The 23,076-nt window shown below is 52.6% G+C and overlaps 1 protein-coding gene across 8 annotated transcripts; it reads right to left on the bottom strand.

Annotated features, from left to right (window-relative positions):
- Positions 1 to 6,994: 6,994 nt before the first annotated feature.
- Positions 6,995 to 19,850, bottom strand: P2RY2 (purinergic receptor P2Y2). 8 transcript variants are annotated; one of them, XM_079103781.1, is made up of 5 exons: positions 19,412 to 19,656; positions 17,578 to 17,789; positions 13,076 to 13,221; positions 12,208 to 12,369; positions 6,995 to 8,979 (listed from the first exon to the last, which is right to left on the bottom strand). In XM_079103781.1, the coding sequence occupies exon 5, from the start codon at positions 8,973 to 8,975 to the stop codon at positions 7,845 to 7,847; it is 1,131 nt and encodes a 376-aa protein (XP_078959907.1). In that variant the 5' UTR covers positions 8,976 to 8,979; positions 12,208 to 12,369; positions 13,076 to 13,221; positions 17,578 to 17,789; positions 19,412 to 19,656; the 3' UTR covers positions 6,995 to 7,844. The 8 variants fall into 8 exon arrangements, with proteins under 8 accessions (XP_078959907.1, XP_078959905.1, XP_078959910.1 ...); XM_079103779.1 differs by lacking the exon at positions 13,076 to 13,221; XM_079103784.1 differs by lacking the exons at positions 13,076 to 13,221; positions 17,578 to 17,789; positions 19,412 to 19,656 and adding an exon at positions 19,690 to 19,850.
- Positions 19,851 to 23,076: the final 3,226 nt, after the last annotated feature.

Raw genomic sequence — 23,076 nt, 5'->3', positions numbered from 1 at the left:
GAGCTGTGGTACCTGGCCCAGAGAAGGATCCTGGTTGCACCCTTCTATGGCTACCATGGGCTGAGGAGCAGATATGCTGTGTCCCTAAGGCTGTGCTGTGAGGAGGGTTCTCCCACAGGCAAAGGAATTGCCCAGGACAGAATGATCTCCATCCCCAACTGAGGGTGGGGGTGCATAGGGAACAGACATAATGGTTCAGTCAGGCATGATCGTCTGTTTGGCAAGTCAGGATATGTTGGCAAATCACAATAGGCACACTGTGTTCTCTGTTTCAATTCTCTGTCCTGCCCCTTCATCTATCTCTTTCCCGGGAACAGCCTGGCTGCCACCAGGATCATTTTCGTCTTCATCTCCTGCCACTGAAGTCAGTTATAGCCACTAGGGGGCAGCAGTGCAACATCAACCAACCCGGGACACTGCAGATGCACAACCAGGGAAGGTATAGAGCCTGCGCTAAGATAAAAGGAAGCGGGGTTAAAGCTCTGGGTTGCTCGTTTCTGCTTCCCTTTGGTCCCAGGAATTCTGGGTGTAGGGAGTAGAAAGGAGGAGGAAGTGAGGAATGGGGAGAGATAAGGGAGGGCTTCACAGGTCTTCTCTGCAGCTCCCCATCTCTTCCTTCCAACCCTAAACCTGTCTTCTTTCCTCTCTGGGTTTCAGTCTGACTTCCCAGGCAGCCCCTCTGACCTGCCACAGGTTGGCTGCCCACCCCTGTCCTTGGGTTTCCTGATATCTACTTGGTACCCATCAGGACTGCCCTGCCCCCTCACTGTTCTCCATCACAGATGTGCCCACTGGGCACACACTCACACCCGATAGCACACACTGTGTCCATCCATGTGGCAAGTTTTAAATCCCCTGGCTGCATTTCACAATTGCTTTGCACATATAAGTTGGTCTACCTGTGTAATTCCATGAAGGATGCAGCTGCTGATTTGAAATTTGACTCCAGGGAGTATATCTGAAGACACATTTGGGTAAAGTACCCCACTTCCAAAGAAGCCTGAAAACAAGTGGGTTTGACACCTTCTTGGAATTCATTACCCCAACCTCCTACAATCTTCCATCTCCACTCTCCATCCTGGATGTTGAGTTCTGTGGATTTGAAGACATCTTTGCAGTTTCAAGGTGTCAGCCTGGTGTGGAGGGTGGGGGTAGGAAGAGGATGAGGGCTTTCCCACCCCAAGCCAGTAGGGGGTGCTCTAGGAAAATCCCTCATAGAGACTGGGGGTATCCGTCCAGCTCCCAGTAGGAGAGATGTGGCACACTCAAATCAAGTTACTCTGAAATAGTTTTAAATGAGACATTTTTTTTACAGGGGGAGAGGTGGTATTTGAAGGACTCTATGCCACCAGGCACTACTGGCCAGGTTATCAAGGCCAGAGAAGCAGGGACAGGGAGAGAGGGTGGTGGCAGTACCAGAGTAGACATGCTGTCTCTGTCCTCCCCACACAGGAGGAGAGAGGGACCCAGAGTGGGAGTGAGGAGGGCCTCCTGGCACAGGGAAGAGAAATGAGCATTAAATCAAGTCAAGACTGAAAATTTAAACTCAGCTGAACTCTACTCTTTACCCCAAAGTGACTCAATGTGCTAGAGTTTGTCAAATGCTCAGTTTAAGGATGGGAAGGGGAAACTGTCCACCACCACACAGGCAGCAGGATGGGAGAAAATGGCAGCTGGGTGTTGGAGCCTCACCGTGTCCCCACTGTTTGGTAACCTGGGAAAAGGGCTTCATTCTATCTGACAGAAGAAAAAATTGAGTTTGCGGTCATAGGAGTGGTGATAGCAGACCTGGGCCTGACCCTGCCCTCTGCCTCAAATATTCACCCTCCTCTTTCCCCAGAGCTGAATACACTTGAATCCTGAACTCAGTACCAGCAAAAGCTGCCATCTTCTTTCAGGCTGCAGTAACAAAACACCAGAGGCTGGATGGTTGATAAACAACAGATATTTATTTCTCACAGCTCTGTAGGCTGGAAGTCCACGATCAAGGTGTCTGCATGGTTGAGTTCTGGTGAGGGTCCTCTTCCATGGTGCAAGCTGCCAAATTCTTGTTGTAAGCTCATATAGTGGAAAAGGTGAAAGAGCTCTTGGGGTTCCTTTATAAGGGCTCTACTATTATTTGGATCCAGAATGTCCTCTAAAGCTCATGTGTTAAAGGCTCGGTCCCCAGTGTGGTGCTATTGGGAGGCACTGGAATCTTTAAGAGGTGGGGCCTAGTGGGAGATTGTAGGTTATTGGGGGTATGTCCTTGAAGGGGACGCCCCCTTCCTCTTCCTCCCTTCTGCTTCCCTGAGGCAAATGTTTTTGCTCCATTATGCATTCCTGCCATGATGTACCACCACAATCCCCAAACCACAAAGCCAACAGATCATAAATTGAAACCTCTAAAACTGTGAGTCAAAACATTTTCTTTTTATAAGTTTTATATCTCAGGTACTTTGTTACAGTAATAGAAAGCTGACCAACACAGACATTAATTTCATTTGTGAGAGCTTTACCCTCATGACCTAATTACCTTCTCAAGGTCCCACCTCCTAATACCATCACCTTGTCAATTTGGATTTCAACATATGAATTTGGGGAGGACACATTAACTCCCTAATATCTACTTCTGGTAAAAATGAGACCAAAATGGGGAAGAACAGACTTTAAACTCAAGTCCCTGTACTGAATTCACTGCTCCAAGGTCAAAACCCAAGAAGTAGCCCTGCTACCCACACTACTCAGGTTTGTTCCTTGGAGGCACATCTTGGACCTTCAAAGGTGAGCTCTCCTTTCCACAGGACATACCAGAGTTAATGAGGAAGCAGGAGCAGTCAGAGAGCCCTGGGCTCTACCCCGACTGCTGTGTGACCTTGGATGAGGCAAAGCCCTCTCTGGACCTATAGTCCCACTAAGCAGCCAAAAAATCCCTGGGGTCCCTGCCAGGAGGGAAAACTAATTTCACCTGGTCATGTCCCCTAGTGTGCTGTTCCAAAGCACACTGGAGTTAACAGCTCCAGGAAATGATGTCAAGGTGAGGAGCAGGGCAGGGAGGCCCAGAGGGCAGGGCAGGGGATATTTTGGGGCAGGCGGATCACCCACTTAGAGCTGGACAATGGTCCAGGGCAGTCATTGTGCTGGGAGTGGAAAGTCCTTTTCTGACTCCCTCTGCAAGAGCTGAAAATAGTCCTGGGCAGTGGGTGGAGCCCCTGGGAACAGGGTTCAGCCGGTGAGTGACTGTCCCGCAGGGCCTATTGTTCCTGGCTGGGACAGGGCTGAGGCAGGACACCTGGCTAAGCTGGAGCCAACAGAGGCAAGCCCAGAAAACCCCTCCTGAAGGAAGAGGAGCTGAGCAGACTCAAGTATGATTAATTAAGGGGGAAACTAAGGCCTGCAGAGTAGTGGCTTGCCCAGTCACAGTGCAACAGTGCAATTTGCCTCAGGGGCTCAATTCCCACACTCCCCCTCACCCCAACACATTCTACACCCTGTGGCCCCGTCATACCTGATCCACTTCCACCCTCCTCTCACTGGAGGCAGGAGCAGCTGGCTTTGTACGGTGTGGCAATGTGTGGTGGCTGTGGTCACTCCATCTTTCTGGACACTTGATACTGGGAGGACTCACTGTCAGTCCTCTGAATCGAGAACCCAGTGAGCTTGATTGTTCGTGTCCCTGAAGGTGTAGGCAGCAGTGGTAGCCTTACCTGAGGCGGGGAAAATTGGAATTGGGAAGCAGCACCCCAGAGAGGGAGGCAGGTGGTTTCAGGTCACACAGCAAAAGCTGCCCAGTCATTGCCTGCTCTGAACCAACTCCAGGCCTGTCCTCCCATCCTGGATCTTGGTTGAACCAAGGTATGGCTACAGACCAGCAAGGGAGCAATGCCTAAGCCTGCTGCTGAGTGGGTAGGAGCTCTCTACCCTACAGGAGCTGGCTCCTGCAGCTTGAATTAGGAGCACCTTCCTCCTCTTCTTCCTCCTCTCACTGTCCCCTTTCTGCTGCCCTCCACGCAGGTACCTGGACAAAGTTCTGGAAATACACACAGGCTTGTGTGCCCAAAAGCCACCAGTACCAGGCAGGGCAGAGGTGAGCCATACCTCACTCAGGATATTCCTGCTTCCCTCCTTCCTGGGGAAACCCTCAGCCTCAGGGGTCACGGCATCAGGTCCCTGGAGGTTCCTTACTGGCCAGGCACACTGTCCTCTTCTTCAAACATTTATCCCAAATGTGTTTATTAAATTATGTCAACTTCAGGAAGGCAGGGCCCCACTGGCTTGCCTCCATGGCCCCTAGTTCAGTGTCGGGTATGGAAATACCACATGCCAGGCACTGCGATAAGCATTCACTAAGGTGAGCTTCCCAGTGCCCTACACAGGAGGTAGCATCTCATTTAAATGAGGAAATCAAAGCACCACAGGATTAACTCACCCAAGGTGCCATGGCTGGAAAAGTGGAGGTGACATTGCAACCCAGGTGGTCTTGGTGCAGAATCTATGCTCCTAACCCCATCCTTGCTGGACTGCCTCGCTGGTTCTGAATCATGCCAAGGGTGGTGTCCAGACCCTTCTACCCTGCAGGGGTTGAGTGGTGTGGGACACTGGGAAGGGAATTCATTGGGACATCAGGTGGCCCTGGTCTCACCTGCTGTGCGTGTCACCTGGAGCAAGCCCTGGCTCTCCTCTCCTCTGTCCTTACTGCTAAACGCAGAGGCTAATGTCTACTGCTCCGGGTGGTCAGGAAGGATAAATAATATGATGCATGTGAAAGTCCCACATGGTGGGACATGGGTCAGCACCTGAGTCCCCCACCCCCGTGTGCCTGATGCTAAACAGACCGGCCCAAATCTAACATGACGAGAGGGGCAGCTTTGGTGGCTTGACCAGGACCAAGACTGGAACAACTATGTGGGGAGCATGTCATCGAGGGTCTTTCCTAATCCTGGAGGTTGGAATGTCCTGTGGATCCCCTATCTGTCGTGAGTCAGGGGATGATTGCCACTCAGGGGAGAGACTCCAGGCACTAGAGGCCATGCACTGTCACATGGTGCTCCCTGAAAAAGCAGATGCAGAGAGGTCAACAAGCTTGACTTGACTCTCACCTCACTCCCTCTGACCCCCTGCAAGTGTCCCTGGCCTCTGCTCCGTGGTTCCGTGGCTCCCAGGAAGAGTTGTGCAGCGTGGGTGACACAGGATTCCTACAAGACACTGATTTGCTCTGCAGGGGGTGGCAGAGCAGCAGGAGCAGCCTGAGCCTCTGGCCCACATCCAGGCGCCACTCTGACCTGCTGAATGACCTTAGACAAGGCCCCGCCCCTCTGGTCTTGAGTCTACAGCTGGGCTGGAAAATCCCTAGGGTCCTGTTAGGCGGCTGGAGACTCATGTGCCCTTTCATAGTAGCCTTCAGAAGTCAACAGCCCTAGGAAGTGATGTCAGGGTAGGGAGAAAGGGAAAGGGCAGGGAGGTCCAGACCATGAGGGGAGATATTTTGAGGACAGGCAGGTCACCCCATGTGGCTGCTAGACAATGGTCTGGGGCCAGGAGTGGAAAATCTTGGTCTTACTTGGGCTGAAAATAGCACAGGAATCAGAGGAACCTCAGCCACCAGGCGTGTGGCCTGGGCACTGAGCTGGAGGCCAGGTGTCCACAGGAGGGCCAGATGGTCTGGCGGTGGGACCCTAGGCCTGTCCCTGGCTCTCCTAGGGTCTCCACTTCTTACCCACTCATGCCTGCCATAGGAATAGATGGTGAGTGAGCCTTCCTGTCCCTCCAGTCCTATATAAACACTGATGGGGTTCAGTCTGCATAGCAGTGAGTAGGGAAAAAATAGGTTCTGGCCTGCCAAAAAGACCCAGGATGGTCTGTATGAGGTAGTAACCAAGAAAGCTCAGAGAGACTCTGGCTGCATTAACAAAAAATATAGAACCTAGAATGTGGGAGGTGAGCATCTCACACTATTCTGGGCAGGTCACCCAGAATTGCACAATGCAAGTAATCATTTGGGTCATGGCCTGTAACAGGTCCCTGTCACCTGAGGGAGCTGTAGAGTGGGTCTCTCAGTAAAACAACCCCATGCTAATGGTACCAGCTACTCCAACAGCTGAGGCAGGAGGATCACTTGAGTCCGGGAGTTTGAGTCCAGCCTGGGTAATGCGGGGAGACCCTCATCTCAAAACAACAACAAACATAAGTAGAGCAACCCCTGGGGACGCCCTGCCTTTGACAAGGCAAAGTGGAAAAGGTGAAGATGCTGTAGGAGACAGGTGGGGTGAGAAAAAGGCCCTTCTCTCGGGCAGAGTGGGCCCACAGGGCAAGGGCTCTCCTAGAGAGAGGAACCGAGTTCCTGTCCTGGAGGTCTAGAGTGAGGCCTATTGTTCTGCCCTGGCCCTGGTCCTGGCCAGTTGAGCTCCATAAATCAGCTCAGGGCAGTCCTGGCTGAACCCAGAACTTGCTACAAGTAAGACCCATCCCCAAGGCTAACCCAGCCTGATCACCAACCATCAGCTGTAGTTGGGATTTTCCCAGAAGGCCAAGGCCTAGATGGGAAGAGAAGTGAGTCTCTCTCTCTCACACTTACCCTGTGCAAAGGAAGCTTCATGGTTGGGACAAGAAGGAAGCCTGGCTTGGCCTCCTTATGACCTGGTCCCTGGTCTTATCTCTTTATCTTGAGCCTGAGTGCCAGTTTGAATATGCTATGGTCTCGGAACACCCACCCGCTAACCTCCATGTCTTTACTTAGGATGTGTCTGGAACCTGGATATTCTAGTAAACTGTTTTTCTCAGAAGCCACAGCTCAGGAGCACCTACCACTCCACTCCAGCCTTCCCTGACCTACTGGCCCACAGCCCCAACCACTCAGCATCATCCCATGGTATGCTGGAGCAACTGGTACCTGCTTGCAAGAGTCAACAGTCAAATTTTCAGGAATTTTGTCAAGAGGTTCCATTGCTTTGGTAACTCGAAATTGGTCATGGTAGGAATATTTGCACCATTGCAATGCTAGAAATAAGGGATTACTGGTTGTTGCCTAAACTGGGGAACTCCAAGGACTGGGACTCCACCTGACTTTTGGCACAGAAGCCAACTGGCTTAAAGTGAGAGAGGACATGAGGTCTGGAGGGGGAATCCCTGATGTGAGACTTCCCTGAAGCAGTCAGTGGGATGGCAGGTGGCAGAAGAGAACAGGCTGGATAAAGGCCTTTAAGTGGGTGTTAAAAACATCCTAGGCTGTGTCCCCATCCTCTGACCATACAGCAAAATACAGCTCAACAGGTAGCACAATCTTTAGTTTCAGTTACAGCCTCAAAGAGTAGGCTATAGGCTGGGAGCCTCCAGATTGGTTTATCACATCAGTTCCCAAATGTTCATCTCTTGGGCTGGGAGTACTCCTCTAAGCTGAGTCCACTAAGCACACAGTCCCACCCCAGACTGCTATGGGAGCTTGGTCTTAACTACTTACCAGGGCCCTCTGGTTAACCTGTGACTTTGCTCCACTGTAGCTAGCTCAGGTCCAGATTGCTATTTGTCCCTAGTATATCTTCTTCCTCTCGGGCCTTCTCCATTTGACTTCATCAGGCTGGACTCCAGTCTAGATACCTTGGCAGGATCAGCCAGCTATCTGCATGGGTGTCAGGTGGCATTGGCCCTAAACATGTGCCTTTTTAAAAAACCTTATTCCCCAACTGTCACATACAGATGATGGCTGTCAGGTATGGGGCTGCTGACTCTGGACCATAAGCTGACTCTGAGCCCCTGCCAAGTGACAATCATGATGGTCTGTTTCTGGGGACACCATCGCATTTGAACAAGCCCTGGTCCCCTACAGCTCCCCCCCCATATAAACTTGCACAGGCCTGAGGGCTCAAGTCCTAGAGCCGGATGTCTTTAGTGTTCTCGCTCCCAGCCAGTGTGGACTCTGTCTGCCTGGAGTTCCCACTGCTGGCTGACAAATCTGTCCTCTTGGTATCAGTTCTGTCGGACCTGTGCAGGCCCAGCCTGCGCCGAGCCCGGGTGGTAGGGGTGGGGTCTGAGGGTGGCTTGGCATCTCGGGCAAAGCGGACAAGCCTCTGTCCAGCCAGGAAGTAGAGCACAGGGTCAAGGCAACTGTTGGCACTGGCCAGAGGCCGGGTGATCTTGTATGCCATGTTGATGGCATTGAGGGTGTGGCAGCTGAGGTCAAGTGAGCGGAAGGAGTAGTAGAGGGTGCGGGTGACGTGGAAAGGCAGGAAACAGAGGGCGAAGACAGCCAGCACCAGGGCAATGGTGCGCACCGACTTGCGCTTAGCCCGCGGCAGGCCTCCTGTGGTCCCATAAGCTGGCTGGAGCAGGCGCCGTGCCATGAGCACGTAACAGACCAGGATGATGGCAAAGGGCACGGCAAAAAGCAGACCCAGCATGACCGAGCTGTAGGCCACAAAGTGGCCAAAGAGCTCAGGGGCCGAGGTGTCATGGCAGGTGATGCGGCCCCCACGTGCGCTGGTGGTGACAAAGTAGAGCACTGGTGCCTGGCAGGCCAGCACCAACACCCACACAGCTGCGGCCACCCGGCGGGCATAGCGGGCCCGGCCCCAGCGCAGGGAGCGCAGAGGGCGCAGTACCCCCAAGCACCGGTGTATGCTGATGCAGGTGAGGAAGAGGATGCTGCAGTAGAGGTTGGTGTAGAAGAGGAAGCGCACCAGCTTGCAGAGCACTGTGCTGAAGGGCCAGTGATCTCCGCGGGCGTAGTAATAAACCAGCAGCGGTAGGGAGGCCGCATATAGTGCGTCAGACACAGCCAGGTGGAACATGTACGTGGTGGAGGCGTTCCAGGTCTTGAGGCGGCACAGGAAGATGTACAGCGCCACGACGTTCAGACACAGTCCGAGCACGCACACCACGCCGTAAGACACGGGCAGCAGCACGTATTTGAAGTCCTCATTGAAGCGGCATTTGTAGCCCAGCTCATCCCCGTCCCAGGTGCCATTGATGGTGTCATTCCACAGGTTCAGGCTCACTTCCATCGCCCTGCGAGGAGGGGAGGACAGCTATCAGGGTCATGGCTGGGGCTCTGTGGAAAGGCTGACTTAGGCACCTGACCAGGGCCAGGATGGACCCCAAGGGCTCACAGATTTCTTTTAAGATTTGCCTATGGCCGGGCACCTGGCCCATGACTGTAATCCCAGCGGCTCGGGAGGCTGAGGCTGAAGGATCCAGAGTTCAAATCCAGCCTCAACAAAAGCGAGGTGCTAAGCAACTCAGTGAGACCCTGTCTCTAAATAAAATACAAAATAGGACTGGGGATGTGGCTCAGTGGTTGAGTGTCCCCAAGTTCAATCCCTGGTACTGCTCTGTACCCCTTCCAAAAAATAATATTTGCCTAAGCTCAGGAGTTTTATTTGTTTGCTTATTTGTTTTTTGCCATCTGATCAGCATCTTTCCCTGGACTCCAAACCTCCAAACCCGGAAACCTCAAGAATGTTTAAGATCAAAAAAGAAAAAAAAAAAAAAAAAGGAAAAAAAAAAAGAATGTTTAAGATTTAAAAAAAATGTTTAAGATCCATGAATATCAGCATCACATAATTTTAAAACTTCAGAACAGAGTGGGCAAACTATAGTCTAACGGCCAATTCTAGCCCAACAGTCTTTATTTTTTTTTGTAAGTGGAGCTTTATTGGAGCACAACAATACCCATCTGTTTACAGAGTTAAGTGGGTGTGACAAAGACCATATGGCCTGCAATGCCTAAAATACTTAGGATCTGACCTTAAAAAAAAAAAAAAAAAAGTACCGTTCCTGCTCTGGAACCTCAGGATCAGGGTTTGAGACCTAGGATTCTGAGCTCTGGAATCTGAGGATCTGGGGGTTATAGAGGGGTATAGTTTCATATTCCTGGGAAGGGATCTTCAAAGCTGTGTGGCTCCACTGTACGCCAACTGCCCTCTGCCTGCTCAGGGGTCTCTGACCAGGGCAGCCCTGCTCCTCTGTAGACATCCCAGAGCTTCCTGAGGCTCATCTTCCCACTCTCTGGAGAGGCTGACATATTTTCTTCCCCAATCATTCATTCTCTCATTCAACAGGTTTTTTTCTTTCTTTCTTTTCTTTTTTTTTTTTTAAGTATTCCTATATTCTGGTACTTTCTACCTCTGCACACAGCAGTCCTGATTCCCAGCCTGGGAGGCTACCAGAGGGGACAGTAACCCTCGGGGGAAGTTTGGGGCAGAGATGGGGATAGAGATTGAAAGGAACCTGTTTCATGAAGCAAATGTAGCCTCTTCTGGGCACAGCCAGTTTCTCTTTGCACACCATCACAATCCCAACATTTCCCTACCATGTCCCTTGTGAGTGTGGGTCATACCCATGGGGTCTGACCTCCTAGTTGACAGTGCCTGGAGGATAGGTGCCACCTTCCTCCTCTCCCCACCCCACCCTGTGACCAGTAAGAGCTCTCTCAGCTGGAAGGCAGGAGATAGACATCCTGGTCTGAAGGGCAAAGATGTGCCCCCGAAGTCCCAAAAGGCAGAATGGAAATCATAGCAGCAGCCCCTAATGGGAAGACCCTCCTGAACTTCAGCCCTCTTAAGGGTCAAATCCCTCAGCCTTGGAGAAATGCAGTCCTCAAACTTCCCTCCTCACCCTGGTCCTTCCCATGTTGCTGCTCTGCTCCTGCCCCAGTTCTGATTGCCTTGTCTCTCCTCAGAGGTGGGGTCAGGGCCCTTCATAGTTAACAGCCCGTTGCCCTGCACCAAGTTTCCCGCTGGCCTCTACTGGAGGAATCTCTGACACTGAGAGGAGGGGTGGAGACTTCCCTGTCTCCCAGTGAACGGAGGGAGCTGCCCCTTCCACCTGCTTTAAGACATCCTGGCCTCCACCCTCCAGGCCAGCTGGGGACTCCATCACTGTGGCCCTGGTCCAGACTGATCTTTCCCACCCTTTCCCTCCACAGGCTGACTCACCAACTGTGAGGCCATCTTCCTAGCTTCCAGTCCCTACTTCAGGAAGATAGCTATGTCCCCAGCCCTCTCCCTCAGGCCTTCCCTCTGTCTCTCCTGACCCCGGCTGCCCTGGACCCTCACCTTGAGGTCTGTGGAAGTCTCCACCAGACTTTGTCACTGGTCCCTCTCACCACTCATTGGCTCTACTGTGCCCAGTCCTGGCTGGCCCTACCCTGAGGAGCTCCCAGTCTGGAAAGGGGTGAGCTGTTTGAGGGCCCTACGAGGCTTCCCTGCCTTTGTTCATGCTGCTCTTTCTGTCTAGAAAGGCTTTCTAGAACCCACACACACTGTACCCATCTTACCCAGCCCTCCAGGTTCTTCTCAATGTCACCTCATCACTGGAGCTCTCCCCTCCAACAGTGCCCCTCAGGCCACTCCTAAGCTGTTCCTCAGACCTTGTTGGTAATTGGTCCTTCCAGCTCTACCCCAATACATGCTAGGTGCTCCTTGAGGGCTAAGTTCATCTAATAATGCCCTTTTTTTGTCCCTATGACCTAGTGAGAGGCCTGATCACAGCACCTATTGCAGGAAAGAGAATGAGTGAGTAAAATGAACACAAGAGAATGTGAGAGCCCAGAAGCTGAGCTTGATGGAAGTGCCTCTCCCTTCCCTTGCTGCTTACAGGGCCTATAGGAAGACAATGATGCATAAAGATTTCTCAGCTCCTGATCTTTGGTGATCAGGGGTCAGTATGGCCCTCCTGGGGGCCCACCCCACCCTGGGCCTTCTCTTGCCCCTGGACTATCCCTCCTTCAGTAGCCCCAGGGGCCCAGAAGACCCTGTCCTTCTCTAGACAGGCCAGGAAATGCCACAGGAAGTCAGACCCAGGCATGCTACAGGTGGGTCAGCTGTCTGAGGTGTCACATGCTTTTACCTGGCCCATCTCTGATCCATAGTTCCTCATCCTGGAGTCCCCTCTGCTATTCTCCTTGCTCTGCTGTAGCCAGTCAGGGCTGAGCAGCTCCCATTAAGCATCTTCATGAACCCCACCCCACCACTCCTTGGTAGATACTGCCATAGAGGTTAAGCTGTTTGTTCAAGGTCACATTGCCAGGAATTGGAAAAACTAATCTGAACACCAACGGCTGTCTGGCTCCAAAGCCTAAATCCATCACACCCTGGGACAAAGAAGCAGGGCAAGGCACCTGCCTTAGGATTCCCCCAATCTACCAGGGTTTAGTTCATTCACTGCACAGCATGGTAGCACCTGCCCAGCCTCCCAGCCGGCTGACCCACCTCACACACCTGCCCCTGCTCTCACCTTCAGGATGCTCAGAGGCTGCTCAGGTTCCTCACTCATGAATGCACATGCCTGGACGGACTGCAGGGAGTTCTTCGGGCAAACAGGAAAAACTGGTTCCCTGGCCTTGGGCCTTGCCCAGCCTCCAGCATTTTTCAGGGCAGATAGCTACAGCAGGGGCTCCTGCAGACACACAGAGTTGGACAAGGAAAGCCAACCAGGCCAAGCACCCCCAGGGCTGTCTCCTCTGTTCCTACGTTGGACCCCAAAGGCAGAGAAGTGATGATCTGGTGTACTTAACCAAGTTGCACATCCACACATGCCCCCCCCCACACACACACATTGTCCAGCCCCAGTTCATATACTCCACAGATGGGCTGCCTGCAGCCTCCTTTCCAGGCACCCCCTTTCACGAGAGGGTGGTTCTGCAGGGGAAGACCTCTCCCCATGTCCTGCAGGGCTGAGCCAAGGTTCCAGCATCCCCTTCCTCCATCCTGGTTTTGTGCTTTAGCCCCACACAGGAAATGATCAATAGTCTCCTTGCCCAGTATACGTTCTCTGGTACTTCTGCCAGCACACCTTTGCCCAAGCTGGGTCTCTATCTAGAATCACCCTCCTCCCCACTCCCACCTCTAGGCATCCCTCATGGGCATTACACACACACAGACCACATCTGAACACACAGGCACAACACACAGACACAATCAGAAGCTCATTCAGAACACACAGTGACAGTCTAGACAGGGCCTGGAGCAGCATTTGGAAATCACCTGCACCAAACCCGCTTTTGATGAGGAGGAAACAGTCCCAAGGCCTCAGAGTAAATCAAGGACACAGCCAAGATTAGAACCTAGGTTTTCTTGTCCCACCTGGGAGCCCTCATACACACCAAGCCCAGGGCTTCCATGAGGGGATAGTTGGCAGTGGAGGGACAGCTCTGTACGGGCAGGTCCCAGCACCCACAACCTCAGACACATCACAGCAGAAGAAGAATGTGCCTCTCTGGAAAGATCTTTTCCCATCTGCTTCATTGCCCTAGAATGGGGGGATAAAGGTGAGTGGCTACAGGTATAGGGCCGGGAGGGGGCTATGGGATGTGCCTCTGGGCACTGCTTGCTTAAAGTACCTTGCCCAGTCATTCCAAGCTGACATGGGCCAGTGGGCTGGTTGCTATTTGCCTGTCTGCTTCAGAGTCTAGTGACAAGATGAAGAGCTTCATCTTTTCACCCGACTCCTCCCAGGCACACACCTCTCTTCTTTTTAGGAGATGCCTTGACTCAACCAGAGAAGGAGCACAGCACTTCCTCAAGGTCATTCTGCCGTTTCTGAGAAGGACCTCCACCGTCCTTCTAGATTTCAACCTCACTCCATCCCACTTGAAGCCCATCACTCACCAAGTCCTGTCACTCCAAGCAGGGGAATCCCCCAGAGACACCCTGTGTGTTTTTTGCCCAGCCACAGCCCAGCGCTTCTCTTCCATACCACCACCAGCCCTTCACCAGACTCCCTGTCTGCCTTGTCCAGCCTTTGCAGTGTAGTCACATGACTTTCCTAAAACTCAAATCTGACCATGTGCTATGAAGCTCAAAACCCTTCCATGACTGCCTAAGTCCCTCAGGCTAATGTCCAAACTCCTTAGCCTGGTGCTCAAAGACCCGATAATCTGGTTCCTGCCATCCCTTCAGAAAACACACAGTCTTGGCCTCCACCCTCACCCTCTAGTGTCAGCACAGCAAAAACAGTCATATGACATATCTTGCTTGGGAACAGCCTTCTTTATCTTCTAACCCCCTATCGTAACACAAGGGAAGCGCTGTCTCTGTGTCAAGTTCTGTGTTAGGCAGCTTCACATACTTCTTCTCATTTAATCCTGAGAGACTTAGAAAAGCTAAATAAGCTCCCCAGGTTACAAAGCTGGCAATGGCACAAAACTCCAGTCTGACTTCAGAAATTTTGTCTCTGACCACTGCCCCCTACCCTGAAAGGTCCAGGCCCTATCGACAGGAAGTTGATCCTTCCTCTTTGAACCTCGTGGCTCTTTCTGTCTGGTCAGGTTTCCAGCAGAGGTGTACCCAGCTGATGTTTCCTCCTCTTAGTACTTCCCTAGTGTAAAGTGGCCAAGATGGTTGTTGTACTTATCTCACACATAAAAAACTAAGACCAGAAAGGAGTAACTCAAGGTCTCACCCAAAGTCACCAGGAAGTCAAGAGCAAAGCCAAACCTACTAGGGGGCAAGTCTACTCCCTGACCTGGTTCTGTTCCTACCCTAATCTGGGTCTTTCTGTGGTCCTAGGCTAGTGAGCCCAAAGCCAGGAGGAGTGACAGAGGCAGTTCTCAGGGTGGCTGCGGAATTTCCCAGGCAGTTAGACGGCATTCCAGTTCCTCCACTAAGGTGGCTCTGGAATGTGCCACCCACCTGGCTAGTGGACCCTGTCCAGCCTGGTAGGGGAGAATGTCCTGTCACCACTTTGGAGACCCCTGCTGCCAGTCTCTGCCATGGGAGGGATGCTGTGAGGGAAAACAGAGGACCTGGACCTAGAACTGCATCAAGGGGGCAGGAGAGGGCACTGTGCAGGTGGGAAATCCTGCCATTCCCAGTTGTAGGTCCTGGACAAGTCTCACAGTTCCAAAACCCAAATCTCAATCTCCTCTTGATAGACTAATAGATGCCTACTTTCCCTAGCAGGGAAGAAAGGGTAGTCAGGGAAGGCTTCCTGGAGGAAAGGACCCTGAGCTGCATTTTGGAAGATAAGTAGGAGTCAGGTGATAGAGACAGTGGAAGAGAGTGCACAAGAACCAGGGCAAAGAGGACGAGAACTAGTAATCATGCCTGTGGTTTGAGTAGAGGACAAGGCTGGGCTGCAAAGGATTAGGAGCTTAGAATTCACCCTGTCCCCTCCCAAATGCCCTCAAAGGGGCTGAAATCCAGCAGGCTCTCCAGTCTTGCCTGGCATGTTGCAGTATGAGGGGGTTTGGCCTGGCCACACAGCTAAGGGGTGACCCGGATGTTATCAGATGGTGTAGTATGAAGCGTCTCCTCCAGGAGAGCCCTGGGCTCTGTAGCCCCCTCCTGAAACTCTTGCCCTCTTGGGAGCCCTCACCAAGTATGAAGACCTCTCACAGAGGCTGAAGTCAGAGCTTGTGGGTGGGTAGGTCTCAGCCAGGCTAACAGATCTGGTAACAGACCCTAAAGAGAGAACCTTCTTCAACCAGGTCAGGGCCAAACCACCCCTTCCACCCAGGCCCAGCACAGTCCTGCACAGGGCTATAGAAACTAGCTCCTGAACTGAACAGGCTCAGAAACACAGTGCTCAGGGCTCCTCTCCAACCTATCACGCCAAAATGCTGTCAGTCAGGCTCAAAAGGCAAGATCCTGTGTTTGGGTTTTAACTTGGAAACATCTATGCTGTACAATCTTGGCCAAGTCAGTCTCCCTCTCTGAGCCTTGGGCTCTTTGGTGGTCAAATGGGGGCACTGCTCCATGGAATAGCTCATGAGAAACTAGTAAGACAAGGGGCAGGTGGGCATTCCATAGGAATGGCAAATTGTCCTGATGTGGAGGCTGCATCTGCCCATCACAGTGGAGACACTGAATTCCAGGAGTCTCTGCTACTTCTCAGCCAGGTCCCTCCCTGGTGTCCCCAGAGGGGCAGAAGCCATGGTCAGAGCAGTCAGTGAGGCTCCTGGAAGAGGAGCTATGATCAGGTTTGAAGATGAGCAGGAAGGTCCAGCTTGGGAGAAAAGGAGATGGGAGACCCCAAGTAGGAAAGGGACAAAATTATAGAATCCGACATGTGTGAGGCTGCGTATCTGAGATTGTCTCAGCTCCTCCAGGCTTCCAAGTTTGTTGGTTCTCAAAGTCCAGCCCTCTGGGAAGGAGTACTGTTTCTTCAATCCTGTTACTCATGGTTCTGATAGCCTTTGGTTTGAGATTCTCAGAACCAGAGGAGTCTGCACTCAGAGTAATGCAATCACAAGTCATATTCCCAGGAGCCACAAAGTCCCAGCAAGCACTCCCCAGTGCCCTTGCATGCCCTCCTTTAGAGGGATCCTGTGAACCCAGGCTCAGATCATGCTCTGTAGGGTCCTTAAGGAATGTCCAGTCTGACTCAGGGAGACACTGACAGGGACCAGTCTACCTGGGTGATTAAGACACAACCCAGGGGCCATGGAGCCCAGAGGAACACCCAGCCAGCTCGAGGTGCTCAGGAAGAGCTTCCCAGAGCAGCTGGCACTTGACAGATGAATAGGCATTTGTCAGGTGGACATAGAGATGGGAGGAAATAGGAGGCAGAAGGTGTAAGTGCTGAGACTCAACGGGTGAGAGTATGGCCTGCTGGGGAAACAGGTCATGTGTGGCTAGCATGGATGGTTAAGTGGCATGGAATGTGTGGGGGCCTGAGGAACTCATATCAAAGAGCTTGAAGACCAGGCTGAGGAGCTTGGCCACTATTCTGGCTTAAAAGGAGAAGGTCATGATCATAGTTGACCTTTGCAAAGATGGTGCCACATGTAAGGTGGACAGAACTAGGGGGTTTGGAGGGAGGGAGGTGAAGGAGGAGACTACACATACAAGGGTATGGTGAGACCTGTTCCCTTGACCCTGGACTCCCTGGGATAGGGAGCATCCTTCCCCAGCACCCCAACCCACCCATGGTAAGAGTCTTCCTCCAGCTGGGCAAAGTGGGCACACCTATAATCCCAGCAACTCAAGAGGCTGAGGCAGGAGAACTGCAAGACCAAAGCCAGCCTCCGCAAAAGCAAGGCACTAAGCAACTCAGTAAGATCCTGTCTCTAAAGAAAATACGAAATAGGACTGGGGATGTGACTCAGGGTTGGGTGCCCCTGAATTCAATCCCCCATACAAAGAAAAAAAAGGTCTTCCTCTTATCAGGTGGGCTGGGAGGCTGAATATTCACCAGGAAGCCATACAGATACAAGGCTAAGGGAGGTCCCCAGTGCACAAGCCTCTCCTCTGGGGAACTGCAGTGACAGTGACAGGATACCAGAACAGAGGATCAAGAGCTGCCCCCCAGGGCCTAGGCTGTTCACATTCCCAATAGGGACTCCTGCTATTTTTCCCAGGCCACAAATGACTCAGGCCTAGGAGACTGGGTGATAAAGAAGTATAAGAACTCCTCTGCTCTAGGACCTCCTCTGCATGGACCAAGGTTGTCCTCTGTCATCCACTTCTCTCCATTTCCCAAACACTCCCTGGCACCTGCTCTGTGTGCCACATGTGCCAGGTGATAGGGACAGAGTAAGAAAGCAGGGATGACCTGGCCTCCTCCTGTAACTGGCCTCTCTCTGAGATAGGTACAGAGGTCTTCCCTGCTCACCAGATCTGCAAGGCTCCCCTGGCCCTGTGAGCAGACCTGAGCTGACCTTACCTTATTGGCAGCTGGGCAACCAGGCCACAAGAAAGCCACAGAAAACAGGTTCCTAGGAGAGGATTCAAACTCCCTTCAACTTGGAAGGCACAGGACTTTCCTTGCCCTGATGGGGCTTCTGTCTTGGATGGGGAAGGCAGGCAGGAGTCCCAGATTCCACCTGGACTTTGTGACCTTGGGGAAGATACCCTCCAAACCTCTCATTTCCTCATCTGCAACATAAAGAAAATAATTCCTCCCTCACAGGGTTATTGGAAGACAAAATGAGGGATTTTTGTCAACTGTTACTAGCAAAATATCTTTGCAGAGGGTGTCATAGGAGAAGAAAGTATTCAATAATTAAATTCAAATAACCAGGACAATCCTCTGCTATTGCACCTGTGTCCTATTATATTCTTCAAAAGGCCCTTAGATCTATGAGTATCATGCTCCTCCCCACGCACTGCACTGAGTTTACAAAGCCCTTTACTGCGTTCAGTGGTAAAGTGCATGCTTAGCATTCAAAAGGCCTGGGTTCAGTCCTCAACACACACACACACACACACACACACACACACACACACACACACACAAGCCCTTTCCTGGCCTTGATCTTAAGAATCCTCTAAGCAACCTTGCATTCAAAGAGGCAAGGATCAACATTCTCAATTTACAATGGCCTAATGGTTATAGTCATGAAATCAAAGCTCTCGTGGGGCTCATGAGACCTTGGTGATGCCCTCATGTTCTCTTAGCTGGTCTCTGGGGGATCTGGACCTTGTGCATCCTGTGCAAGAGGGGGACAGGAATGGAGAGGTCACAGCTACACTCTTCAGGCCAAGTTCAGCAGTCATTTCTGAGGGTTGCCCAGTGCTCCCCAACCGTATGTCTATGCCCCAGGTCAGCCCCGGCTGAGAGGGGAAAGAATGACAGGACTTTTGTGTCAGGGCTTGTCCCTTACCCCCTATCCCCACACTCTCATGTGCAGGACCTTACTGGTCCTTTTAGAGGGTGGCTGTTCAAAGAAACTCCTTTCTCCCATTCTCACCCACTGATAACTGAGACTTCCCAAGGGTTCAAACCTGACTCTCAAAAGCTCATCATATTCCAGTCCAGATCCAAAGAAAGACTGTGGACCCAGGGAATCTGGCAATGCCATGCTGAAAGGAACGGTGATCCCCCAACTCCATAACTCCCAAACTGGTAGAGCTAGTTTCCAGCAGCACCTGGCATTTGGGGCTGGACTCCTGGGGGGCCAAGCCTGACACTGACTGTCCTTGTGGGAGGGGGCACTGCCTTTCTCCTGACTGACTCTTTCTACAGCAGCACCTGCCAGATTAAAAGTCTGCTGACAGATTAAAGTCTTAACTGTTCTTCTTTGCTACTGCCCTCCCCCGTCCAAGCTACTGCCTCCCTAGTTTTACCTACACCCAGGACTGGGGTGGGGAAGAGCCACCCAGAGCGATCCTGGTGGGAGGACAGGAGCACAACAGGTCTTGGGAGTTGCCTGGTCTCTGGCCACGGTCCCACGCCCCAGGGGCTCCCACACCAGTGCAAACAACAGTTTAGAGCACGCACAAGTTCACACACTCTCTCCCCAGGGGCGCGTGCACTCACCCACTAACACACCGACTTCCCCAATAGGCGGATATACACACCCTAGGACCAGGGTGGCATCCACACTCACTGAGATATATGCTCCAGCTAAGGCAAAGATCAACCACGGACTCACAGCGCGCTCAAGCCGTCCAGTTATGCGCTACACTCAGGCTCGGAACCGTGCCCTAGTGGGGTAGTGACACACACACGGCCCGCTCCTTGCCCAGCGCCGGGTCCGCACCCGCGCCAGTCGTACCGGCAGCTTCCCTGGGCCGCGCGCGCCAACCTCTTCGTGGGTCGGATCTCCCACCAGGCGGTCTATCCCTCGCCTTCACGCTGAATTCGTCCGCCCCAGGGGCTGTGGCCTCAGTTCCCGGGTGCCCGCGTTGCGCAGGGTCCCACGTGCCTGGGAGCGCCGCGGCCCCCGCCCCGCCCAAGCTCGCTCCCTGCCCTGTGGGCAGGCCCCGCGGGGCGGAGCGGACTCTGGACAGACCCCGGCACCGCCTCCACGCGCCGGAATAGGTACCTCGCCACCTCGCCACCTCGCCACCCAGCCACCACTCTGGGGACGCCGCCCAGCCACACAGTCTTGGGGTCAGCGCACCCTCAGTGGGAGTTCCGTAGGAAGCGCGGGCGGCGACGGTCCTACCGCCTGGCCAGGCAGAAGCCGCCAGACTCGCTCTCAGGAGCAGAGAGCGTGTGAGAAGCGATTTTGAGAGACGCCAAAGTTTTACGAGGTTTGCAAGCTGGCGTGGCTCCTGTCATTGCCCACTGAGGGACCTTTGCGACGATTGGTCGCCTCCCCGCGCCCCAGCCCTGTTCGCCTGCCTTGATGGGACCAGCTCAGGACACCACCCTGAGACAGTAAAGCCCGGGAGCACTCAGGTTCCTGCCTCTCTCTCCAGCCGAAGGCGTGAAGAGAGGCCCTGTCCCTGTGCTCCCCTTCTTTTTTTCATCCCACCCGCAGGTCCACAAATTCCCCATTCTTTTAGTCTCATAGGCTTAACTGCCTTAATTCCTTTCTCTGCCCTCAACCCCACTCTGATGGCCTTCTATAGCCATGGACCCTGTTTCTGTCCCTCTTCAGTCTGAGCTCAGGAGGGCAGGGACCAGGTCATCCTTCTCCCTACTGCTGTCCCAGAGGTCCTGGGAGGTGCTCTGTCCTTGCTTAAGTGTAAGCATGAATGAACCAGAGCCTCCCCACCCGCCTCATTTCTGGTTTAGAAGTCAGGAGTGTAGGTTCTGGCACTGACTCAGGAACGTTAACCCACAGTTCCAGTCCCTCTCAGGGCCTCTTCTGTGAATGGGAGCCATCATACTCATCCTCCCACCTATCAGTGTCCATCCATTGGCTCTTCGGGTGGTCCAGTGGCTGGACAAGTGCACAGCAGGTTTCTTCCTGTGGCCAAGGAGTTTGCCCAGGGCCCTGGGGCCTGACGACTCCAGGTCAGCTGACTGGGGCCTGGTTGCCAAGCCCAGGAGGGGCCCCAAAAGGATGCTGGCTGCAGCCCTGCCAGGAGTAAGAGCAGGGAGGACACACAAGGCTCTGTGGCTAAGATGCCTCTGGAGTCCCCTGGGACTTGCTTGGGAAACACAAAGGCCCCTTGTCCTTCCTCCTCTGCCTATTATCTAGGCTGATCCATGCACTTTCCAGAGGCCTAGCTATTCCCACATCACCAACTTGTGGGGCATAGGCCTTAGGGTCCCAGTGTGGGGAAGTCCTTTTGGGCACTGGAATCCCATCCAATCCCCCTCTCTCTTCCCCCTTTTAAGCTGCCAAAACTTCTATTGTCACAACTGTTTCCCCCAGGAGAAAAATACCCCTTTGATATCAAGATGAAGGCCTAAGCCCAGCCTTAGCTTCCAGCAGACACATCTCAAGGTGCTCAGTCCAGGGGTCTGCATGCTCTGCTGCGGTCCAACTCCCTTACTTTACAGCCAAAGGAGCTGCATCCCTGAGAGTCTCAACATCTGACCTGCTCATCAGGTGATATAGTGAGGCCTGGGGAGTAAAGGACCTTGTCCTTGAACCCCATTGCCTCTGGTTCATATTCCAGTTTGGCATCACTTCCCCTATGACTTCTCCCTGAGTCTCAGTCTCCTCTTCTATAAAATGGAGTATTAATAATAACCTTACTAGCTAGCCTGTCTAAAAGTTCTCTATTCAGTGTTTTGCCCATCATCCTGAGCTGCCCAGGTTCAAGGAGTTGTATCCTTTCCAATAAGAGCTGGAGGCTAAGGTCCCCTGACACTTTCTCTGGCACTTCCTTCATTCATGGAAGTCATCAAGTCTGGCAGATTTCACATCCCCCAGCAAAGTCCCCTTTGCCTGGGCTGTCTGGGACCTGCCTATTCCACTTCAACTTGTGCACCTTTGCTTTGTATTTTTACTTATTTACATTTCCTGGTAATTTGTCAAAAATACATAGAAGATTCTATGGCTAAAAGAATTTACAAACATTGATCCAACCAGGAAATTGAGGCCCAGTGAGTCACACGGAAAGTGCCTTCTAAGTGGGTAGAATAGCAACAAGAGAGTCTCCCTGGAACCAAGCAGGCTAATGGTAAAGGCTCAGGCACAGTAATAGTCCCCACGAGGTGGGTAATGGAGCCATGAGGGCACAAGGGAGAGCTCCATTAGCAGCAGCAGCAGGTCAGGAGGGGCAGCACAGAGCGTGGCTCCCCGCTCCCACCATGCATTAGACTTCCTGCCTCTCCAGCTCTGAGGAGGCACTTGGCTCACAAAGGCCCTGTCATCTTCCCACTCTATACTTCTCTTACCTCTCCTGAGAAAAACTTCTGCTCTGAAACTCCATACTGAGGGTGGAGTCCTTGCCTGGCCCAGGTTCTAATCTTGTCACAGACTAGGAGGGTGTCTCTGTCACTCCTCACTGCCATCCCCTGCTTCGCACTGTTTGGGGGCTCTGCTGTCCTCAGCCTGGCACTGTGGGCCCCACCTTTCTTTGCTTTCTGCTAGCTGGGCTAAAGAGCTGAGCCCTTGCTTACCTCCTGCCTGGTACTTGCTGCTGCTTCTTCCTGCAACATCCCCTTCTTGCTTCTCTGCTCTTGATCTTCTTCTGGCTTCCAGCCATAGCTCCTCTAAGACCTAGCTCAGGTGCCCTACCACCTGTCATGCTGCTATCTCTCTCAGTACCTATCTCCCTCTCTATGGAGAAACTGTTTGAGGGTAGGGCCAGAGTCCTTCCTGCACAGGAATAAATGCCCAGCACCCAGCACTGGCCCTGTCACATGCTCAGCCTCCAGAAATATCTGTTGCGAGTGAATGAGGAAGGACTCTATTTAGTGATAACCTTCTTTGTGCTACTCATTGTTAAGGCAGGACCCTGTGAGATGGGTGTTATCATTTTTATGTTAATTTTAGGGAAACTGAGGCTAAGGAAGATGAAGTAAAAGTCCAAAGTCATGCACTGACTCTGTAGTGAGTCTCCTGGTCCTGGAATGGCACCCTGTGGGAAGGAGGGCCCTGATGAGTTCCCAGAGCAATGGCTAGACCAAGGTATTGGGACCCACACTGGTGGCTCCAGTTACACAGGGCTAGGCTGGCTCCAGCAGCCTGGTCTTCCTTGTTCCTTGGACTGCTGCAACAGCCTGCAGGCCAGGAACTTCGCTCCTCAGATTTCCAGGCAGGGGCCAGGGCTCAGATGCTGACTGCAGCCTGCAGCCTGGTAGCTTTAGCTCTCAATCAGGCCAGGATGGAGGCCCCCAAGGAGGCAGCTCTGAGAAGTAGGGAGCCTGGTCCAGGCCTGGAAAAGCTTCTACTCTACCTCCCCTAGAAGCAGAACCAGCTACCTAATTTGTGGAACATAGGACAAATGAAAATGTGGCTACCCTTGTTCAAAAATTATTGAGAATTTCAAAATGGTGACAGCAGAATATTAACCCAAACTCAGGGCCCTTCAA

Source organism: Sciurus vulgaris (genome assembly GCF_902686455.1).
Source record: "Sciurus vulgaris genome assembly, chromosome: 11".
NCBI classification, from domain to species: Eukaryota; Metazoa; Chordata; class Mammalia; order Rodentia; family Sciuridae; genus Sciurus; species Sciurus vulgaris.
Note: the sequence above shows the minus strand (reverse complement) of the source record. Positions and strands in the feature narration are given on the sequence as shown.

Excerpts from the sequence above, each read along its gene's own strand:
- P2RY2 (XM_079103784.1), bottom strand. The coding sequence starts at position 8,975 with ATGGAAGTGAGCCTGAACCTGTGGAATGACACCATCAATGGCACCTGG.